At 54.2% G+C, this 8,898-nt stretch overlaps 1 protein-coding gene across 2 annotated transcripts; it reads right to left on the bottom strand.

Moving 5' to 3' along the window:
* Window positions 1-1,144: 1,144 nt before the first annotated feature.
* On the bottom strand, window positions 1,145-7,101 carry NEURL3 (neuralized E3 ubiquitin protein ligase 3). 2 transcript variants are annotated; one of them, XM_045447002.1, is made up of 5 exons: window positions 6,927-7,101; window positions 6,550-6,687; window positions 3,730-4,215; window positions 2,723-2,791; window positions 1,145-2,072 (listed from the first exon to the last, which is right to left on the bottom strand). In XM_045447002.1, exons 1-5 carry the CDS (start codon window positions 6,952-6,954, stop codon window positions 1,846-1,848), a joined length of 948 nt encoding a protein of 315 aa, XP_045302958.1. In that variant the 5' UTR covers window positions 6,955-7,101; the 3' UTR covers window positions 1,145-1,845. The 2 variants fall into 2 exon arrangements, with proteins under 2 accessions (XP_045302958.1, XP_045302960.1); XM_045447004.1 differs by lacking the exon at window positions 6,550-6,687 and having other exon boundaries at window positions 6,927-7,080.
* Window positions 7,102-8,898: the final 1,797 nt, after the last annotated feature.

Genomic DNA, 8,898 nt, shown 5'->3' on the forward strand with positions numbered 1-8,898 from the left:
GGCTTTGGTGAATAGCTAGAGTTCTAGAAAAAGTTGATTTTTTACAATCTTGCCAATATTTTTGTTGCTTTTATGGAGGAATGGATTTACAGAACTCCTTACTCCACCATTGCAGAAGTCTCCCTGCTCCGGTTACAGATCCGTTCTAAGACCAGGCTTGCTTAGGGGTTAACTACGAAGAAGGTATTCCCTGGAAATACGATTAAAGTAATGCCCCTGCCTTGGAGGTGTCTGGGTTTAACAACAAAAGGACACTTAAAAAGATGAAAAAAGGATCTACAGGAATCATCCCAAAATAACTGGGGTGACATGGGGGCCCTTGGTAAAACTCAGTAGGCTATCAGGACTCACACCCAGATCCCTGACGCCTCGCCCACTGACCTCTCGGCTGCTTCTCCTGGGAGATGCCTTTTCCAGGAGAAGGGAGATGCTGTATTTTGAGTATTTCATCTAAGGTACAAGTTTCATACTCACTATTCTCACACACGCCAGCAAACACAATGATCTTATTTCCACTTTACAGATGAAGGAACTGAGGCTCGCAGAAATCAAGGCACATGACCAAAATTAGACCACTCACGAGTGGTGGAGAGGGGATCCGACTCCAGAGTGGGAGTGAGCTACACCATTCTCACCAAACCCAACGCACTGACCCACTGGCTGGCAATGGTGTGGGTAGGGAGGCGGTTGATGAAGCATCATTACAAGTCTGAGCACAATAATCGGAACTGCCTTTTTAGTCCTCTCTCTTGGGAGATACCTCCCCACTGGTCACGGTACAAGAACAGCAGCAAAGTATCAGGTATGGCTTGTCCCTGCCACAAGCACCTGCTGAGGCGGGCTCCTGGGTCAACTCCTCCCTTCGTTCAGGAGTCAGAGCCTCCTGCAAGTCCCCCCAAAATCAAGGGTGGCAGGGGCAAAGCCCGGCTGTGACTTCAGGCCTGGGAGTGTAGGACCGTCCCCTTCACGTGCTCAGCAAAATAAAGTCCACAGACCTGAATGCCCAAGCCCCGCCCAGTCCACCGCAAGCCTAGGGTGTATCCGGAGAGGACAGAGGGTTCCCCAATGCCCTAGCATCCCGACAGGCCACAGCTCCATCCACTCCCCCTGACTGTGGCAAAGAGGACATATTCATTGCAAATCATTCCCAAAAGACAAACTTTATTTTGACACCTCAGAATTTAGCAAGGAAAAAGGCATAGCAACGACAGTATAGTCTCATGCGCGGAAACCTCTTCAGAAATGCAATCTCACTGGAACCTCACAATCACCCTGCAAGGCAGGCAAGCAGGTCTCTCCTATCCACTTTATGGAGGATTTGTCAGAGGTCACCCAGCTTCCACACAGGACTGTAAACATTCCACCCAGATGCCTCTGTGTGTCTGGTCCAGGCTCCTCAATACCCAGGGGTGGGCTGGGATTTCACCAGATACATGCAGTTACCTTAACTTCCCCAGCTATGAAACTAGGGATCAGGCTGTCTCATCTCTATATAAAGGCCCTTCTCACGGATGTGACCTACGCATACCACGATTGCTAGGTCTATAGTGGCTGGACCAGGTGGCCAGCCAAAAGCCTTGGCAAGCCCTGGGCACAAATGAACTTGGAGCCAAGTGGGGGGGACCAGAAGCCTGCTGGCCCACTGCTGAGCCACTTTCTACAGGAACCCCACTAGGAAGGGAGTTCTGGTGTGGGCAGAAAAAGGGGCTCCTCCTTGCTCCACGGACCCCGACCTATTGGGGAGGGGGAAAGAGCCTCCCTGCCCCCATGTCTTGTTGATGACCAGCTTTTCTCACTCTTCTCCAGAACGGAGGTGGGGCTGCACCTCCTCCCTCTGGCTCAGAGCTAGATTCCATTTGCTACCTGCATCAGGAGGTCCTCCCCAGTCCTCAGAATGGGAGGGCCCCCCGCTGGGACCACCGCCTTGATCTCCCAGCGACATACAGGGCATTTGGCCAAGTCCCTGAAGACCCGCAAGGCACAGTAGCTGCAGAAGTGTGTGTGGCCGCAGGGAACCAGGCAGGTGTTGGCAGCGTGGTGGAAACAGATGGCACATTCCTCTCCTGCTGTGGCTGGGAAAGGGGACAACACGAGTTGGGGCACGTGGGGGCAAAGCGCGGGCAGCCTACTCATGCTATAACCACAGGACAGAGAACCACGCAGGCCTATTTTGACTCTTAATGAGAAAATGCTCACAACATAACCAAATGAAAAGAAATGGGAAGAAAACCATACTGCACATACATATATATCATAAAATTCCAACTTGGAAAAAAAAGGAAAACAGCACAATTCCTCATAGATATATGACTACAAAATAGTAGGAGGAAATCCCCCTAAGAGGCAGTGGTGATTTTTTTTTTTTTTTACTTCCTTATGTATCCTCTAATATTTATTTTCTTTCCATTTGGCAAAACTTTTATTACGAACATGGACTGCTTTTTCAAGCGGGGACAAAACAACGTTATTTGTTCACGAATGTGCTCTTGTAACTTGAAAAGTTAGCCAATGTTCTAGAAGGCAAAGCTATTAAATTGCTTTTAGGTTTCTAGCAGGCAGAGCCAAATCTTTTGGCCTAAAGCCCGTGGGAGACTTCGTGGGACTGGGAAGGATTTTAGCCAGTTCCCAGAGCTGGGGCCTCCCTGGGGTGGGGGTGGGGCCTCTGGTGCTAGAGTCCTGGGGAGCCTGTCCCTGGCTCGCTGGGCTCGGGGAAGCCACTCACCTTCCGGCTGCAGAGACTCATCAATGAGGGCCCGGGGCACGGTTGAGGGGAAGGCACTGGCTGTGGGATCTGAGGGAGAGAAGGAAACTCAGGACCCAGGAAAGCAAAGCCCAGGTGCTTCCACCCTACCAGGCCCTTGAAAGAGTTCCACCTGCTTGCTTGCAGTGCTGGAGCTCCCCGCTGATCTTATGGCCCCAGCCACCCCTTCCCCAGTTCACCCCAGCAGAGAATTTGTGAAGCTGTCGACGCTTTTTCCTAAAACCACCCTTCCTTTAAACATTCCCCTTTGCCCTGGTGCCGCTGCCTGACTGGAGACCCTCAGCGTTACCCACCTTCCTAAACCCGGATGTGCATTAAAATCCCCCACGAGGTGGGGAAAACAGGTGCTTGGCTCTACACCAGACCTACCCAATCGGGCGTCCCAGGGGCAAGACTTCAGCCGCTATGACAAGGGATTTTATAACCGGTAGGGGTGGGGGAAGAGGAAATGGACTGCTTGTGTAGGCCGGTGGACAACCAGCACAAGAATGCCAGTATTTCTTTCTATAGATGTTTCCTGTATCCACTCTCCCTCAAGTCCACTCTCCTTTCAGGTGGCTAGAGGGATGGTTACAGTTTCCCATTGACTCATTGACTGGACGGCTCACTCTGCCCCCACCGGCAGTCTTCCTGTGCACCTCTAACCGCTTACACTTCTGTTCCCTTTGCTTGCCACCCTTGACTCCCCTGAACTCCTACTAAGGCAGCAAAACCCAGCCCCCCCGACCTCTCCTTTTGTGAAACAGCCCTTTGACAGATGTTTGGAGTGCTAGTCATAGCTTCTTAGCATTCCCTAGGGACAAGGCTGCCCTCCCTTTGACTGGGGTCTTGTCCATCTGGCGTCTCCAGTGACGTAAAACTGCCCGTATAGGAAAAGATGAAAGGCTCTCCCCACGGCTCTGGATGGGGACGCAGTACCACCCGAGCCACCCGAGGGGCGGTGCCCAGGTCCTCGCGGATTGTCTCACCCAGGAGCTTGATGGCCTTGGTGGTCCCGTACACGTCCATCACGGCCCAGAGGGGGGCGCCCATGAGCACGCCCTTGCGCAGCAGCAGCCGGGGGCCCGAGTTGACCCTGACGAAGAGCCGGCCCCTGCGGTTCACCCAGAAGCAGACCACGTCCCCCGCCAGCGCGCAGCCCTCGGGCAGCATGGCCGCCCATGTCGGGCTCTGCAGCTCCAGGTCCGGGCACACGAAGGGTGGCAGGCTGGGCGCGGACACCCGCGCGGGGTCCAGGCGCGTGAAGCCCACGCGGAGGCCGCCGCACCAGCCGCCCTCGTGCCACACCACGCGGACCGCCACCCGCTCCCCGGGAAGCACCGGCCGTTGGCTGAACACGATGCCGTCGTGGAACGTGGCGTTCCTGCGCGCAGTGCACCGCTGGGCGTCTAGATGCACCTGCGCGCCCTTGGCCTCAGGGTGGAAGCGCAGGGTCTCCCGGGGCGCCTTGGTGTCTGCGGATATGGGGGGGGGGTGGGGGGATGGTGACGTCAGTGTGGTCAGGATCCGGACTCATTTGTTCCTCAGAGCTATCTCCGCCCCCCACCCCCGCATCTCCCCGGGGCCATTGCCCCTGCCCTCATCCAGGGAGCCCCCAGAGACCTGATTAGAGCCTGGTGAGGAGCACACTTTGCATGTCTGGGATCTGAATTCCCACTGTGAATTCCCCCACCTCAGTTCCCCTCCCGGAGGGATGTTGTAAAATCACGCCTACATGTACCGGCTCTAAATACCTAGTCCCGGTTATTGGCATTAAATAGAAAGAGCAGGTGTTAGGAATAGTATACATAATATGATCCAGGTTTTGTTCGACACATATGTTTAATATACACACATATATTCTCCCTGTATCTAGAAACAACCTGAGAGGAGATGGGTCTGCTAATGGTGCTCAGCTCTGGCAGACGGGTCCTGGTATTGCAGCTGTTTTCCTCTCTGTTTGTCTGACTTTATGATTGTCCCACAGAGAACCTGCATCATTTGTGAAGGCCATGGCCCCCAGTGAGGGTGACTTCCTTTTCCTAGGAGAGAAAGGGGTCCAACAGCTCCCCCACAGAGCCAGGTGGGGCGGCACAGGCTAGAGAGGGAGTCCCAGGTTGTGGCGGGGGCGGGGTGTCAGAATGGTGGGCTGGGCCAGCCAAGGCCCAGGGCTGAGCTTTGAAATCAGGGGACTTCCCGACCCCACTCCACTTGGCAGTCGGGAGGGGAAGTTCCCTACTGGGCAGCCTTTCCTCTCAAGCCTCAGGCCTGAGCCTGGAGGAAGCTGGTGAGCTTCCTGAGCCAGAACTGCTCTCCTCCCTTACGCCCCTCTTGTCCTGTTCTTTCTTGGTTAGAGGAGGGAAGCTGAAAACAGCGAATTCAATCAGCAGGTTGAGCATCGGCTCAGGGCTTGATCTCATAGTTTGTGAGTTTGAGCCCCACATTCGGCTCTGTGCTGATAGCTCGGATCCTGGAGCCTGCTTCAGATTCTCTGTCTCCCTCTCTTGCTGCCCCTCCTCTGCTTAGGCTCTGTCTCTCTCTGTCTCTCTCTCAAAAATAAATAAACACTAAAAAAAAAAAAAAAAAAAAAGGGGGAATTCAATCCGGACTTGAGCTTGCACCCAACCCAAAAGAGCAAGGCCCCTCCCCTCCCAGATTTCATCAGCTTCTCCAGCTCTGCTCCTCTGATTACTCACAAGCCTGCAAGATTCCAACGGGTCACAAGGTGCAACACTCAATCTGGTCAGGCACAAGGGACACCCTTGAGGTCATAGTCAATTTGTTCCCGATGGATTCAGGCCAGAGGCAAGCATATCATGGTTCCATGGTTCCCCTCGCTGAGGCATTAGGAACAAGCACTCACTCTGGCCTTGGGGACCTCTGAACCCGCTCACAGGGTCCTGCTATCCAAGCTCACCCCTCCCTCACCCACATCCCCTGCATGTCACCCCTTCCTGGAATACCCTAATCTCTCCCTCCCTTCCTGATAGTCTGCCTAGATGCCTTTCCCTGGAGGCTATGCACAAGCAAAGGGGAGTCCCCAAGTAGGCACGGACGGTGGGTGACCAGGAGTCAGAGCCGAGGGCCCTGACATCGGATGGACTTGTCTTTGGGCCTACTGCAGAGTCACTGCAGGAGCTCTGAGGAGGGCAGCCATGTCTGATACCCAGATTCTAGTCCCCGCTCTATTGGTCACCTATGCAGGTCACTGCCCCACTGGGTATAGGTCTCCTTATCCACCAATGGGATCGATATGCATGGTCAGCCAAGACCTGCAGTCTCCAGGTACCTGCCTGGAGATCCTGAGTATGAGGAGCTGACTGCCCCCCTGGGTAGGCATCGTGACTTTGGCATGCCTCCCCTCCCCCCACCGCCCCCACCACACCCCCCAGGTAGATTCAAAGAAAATCTTGGCAGTAAGTCTCTTGGAATCTAAGTAACTGAGGGTCAGCCCCCTGCTCAGCAAGGACCTCCCCAGATCTCTATCACCTTCTTCATCACCACCCCTCCAGTCACCAAGCCTCTTGGGTGCCAGGCACCTGTTAACCCTTACAGCTTCTTTCACTCCTCCCACAACCTGCAGGGAAGCACCCAGAGGGAACTGAGTTGGGGTGGTTCTGCACATCTTCACAGCCAGGAGTGGAGGAGCCGGGGCCCCACTCCTGCCCCCCGCACTCCTTGCTGCCTCCTTCATGGCACCACCATGACCTGGAATCCAGACACAGTTGCCACAGCAGCAGCAGCAGCAACAGAAGCTTGGCCCCCACCGTCCTTACCACCTCCCTGCCCCCCCAAGCTCGGGGCAGTACCTGCTGCTGGTGTGTGAGCCTTTGGTGCCCTTAGGGAGCCAAGGGCTGAGACTCCAGGCTCTCTGCCTGGGAGGGAGCAGGGTTCTGAGATGCAGTCTGGATCTCTGGCAGTAAAGGCAGATTCTCTCTCTCCTGCCCCTGCACACCAAGGGAACGCTGTGGTCTCCGGTGAGGCTCTCAGAGAACTACTGTGCCTGGCAACCTTTTGGTCTGTGCTTCTGACAGCCCTATAAGCTGTCAGGCAAGGTGAATTGCATTGGCCCCAGCCTGCAGATGAAGAAACTGAGGCCCTAGGGAAAACGGACTCGCCCAAGGTTCCACAGCCTTCCCTCTGCCTCTTGCGTCCCTTGCAGACCAAACTTAGGGCTCCCACTTACCAGCCTGGGAGGAGAGCTGGGCCCCCATCAGCCTGGGATCCTCGGGCACGGATACCTGGATCTGGAAGGAATTGTCTGGAGAAGGCCAGTAGACAGGTTTCCAAAGGCTCAGCAGGTCCCTTCGTTATGGGTCAGGATCGTGTTACATAGTTGATGATTAATTAGATGTTGCTGTCACGGGTTATGATATCCAGGGAATTTCCTGATGATTGCCTCTGGCTCACCACAGAACCGCTGCAGCTGGCTGACCTAAAAGGAAGCAGCGACTGGGGAGGTGGCCTGGGCAGGATTTAGGATAGACTGCTCCCTTACTTCTGACCAGTCGTTCTCCGCCAGCCTGTGCATTATCATGGCTTGAGGCACATTTAGAAGTACTCACGCGCAAACTGATCCCAGTGGCACAGGGTGGGGCCCAGCATCAGTAGTTTATAAAAGCACGCTGGATGATTCTAATGTACAGTCAAGGTGGAGATTCACTGCTACAGAGCCCGGCACACACACAAGGTGCTTAATCAATGTTGCTGAAGTGAACTGAATTGAATTGACTGCATCCCAGGACCTGTGAAGTTGCCCCAGCCCTGGGTCTCAGGCAGAGAGGAGAGGGGTGAGTCAGACCGAACGGGAGAGGTGTTGATTGCTTCCCCAACCTTGCTGGAATCAGAATTCCACTTTCCACAATCCACTACAAAATGCATATAGTCCCACAGGAGAGGTCACGCCAGAGGCCCGGCTCCCAGTGTGTTAGCTGTGGCAAAGAAGTCAAAGATCTGGGATCCCTGGCTGGCTCAGTCAGTAGAGCAAGTGACTCCTGATCTCAGGGTGGTGAGTTCAAGCCCCATATTGGGCATGGAGTCTATTTAAACAATAGACTTTTTTTTTTAAGCAAAAAAAGTCAGAGATCTTCTGCCCCCTCCATTCCTATAGGGAAACTGAGGCTGGTGGAGGGAAAATGGCTTGTTCTAACCTGGTGCTTCTCACATTGCAACAGGCACATGAACCTCCTGGAGATCATATTAAAATGCTGATTGGGGGCGCCTGGGTGGCGCAGTCGGTTAAGCGTCCGACTTCAGCCAGGTCACGATCTCGCGGTCTGGGAGTTCGAGCCCCGCGTCAGGCTCTGGGCTGATGGCTCAGAGCCTGGAGCCTGTTTCCGATTCTGTGTCTCCCTCTCTCTCTGCCCCTCCCCCATTCATGCTCTGTCTCTCTCTGTCCCAAAAATAAATAAACGTTGAAAAAAAAATGTTTTTAAATGCTGATTGGTTCAGAAGGTCTGGGGCTATGGCTGGAATTTTACTTTTCTAACAAGGTGGTTCTGTGGAACCCACTTTAGGTGGCAAGGCTCTGGGTTAGTTTGGAGACTTATGAGTATCCTGGCCCTCCACCTCCAGGCTAGGACCTTCCCCAAGACCCCAGATCAAGGTCATGATCAGTGACTACTCTGAACTCAGCTATGAGGATAGATATCCCCATGCCTGTCCCAGGAGGAGCTGGGGACGGTGGTGCAGGTGACTGGGCTGGGGAGATTGTGGAAAAGGATGAAAGCGGGGCGCCTGGGTGGCTCAGTCGGTTGGGCGTCTGACTTCGGCTCAGGTCATGATCTCACAGCTCGTGAGTTCAAGCCCCGCGTCGGGCTCTGTGCTGACAGCTCAGACCCTGGAGCCTGCTTCCGATTCTGTGTCTCCCTCTCTCTCTGCCCTCCCCCACTCATGCTCTGTCTCTCTCTGTCTCAAAAATAAATAAACATTAAAAAAATAAATAAAAATAAAAAGAATAATTAAAAAGAAAAAAGAGGGGCGCCTGGGTGGCTCAGTTGGTTGAGCGTCTGACTTCGGCTCAGGTCATGATCTCACAGCTCGTGAGTTCAAGCCCCGCGTCGGGCTCTGTGCTGACAGCTCAGAGGCTGGAGCCTGCTTCCGATTCTGTGTCTCCCTCTCTCTCTGCCCCAACCCACTCGCATTCTGTCTCTGTCTCT

Source organism: Leopardus geoffroyi, chromosome A3, assembly GCF_018350155.1.
Source record: "Leopardus geoffroyi isolate Oge1 chromosome A3, O.geoffroyi_Oge1_pat1.0, whole genome shotgun sequence".
NCBI classification, from domain to species: Eukaryota; Metazoa; Chordata; class Mammalia; order Carnivora; family Felidae; genus Leopardus; species Leopardus geoffroyi.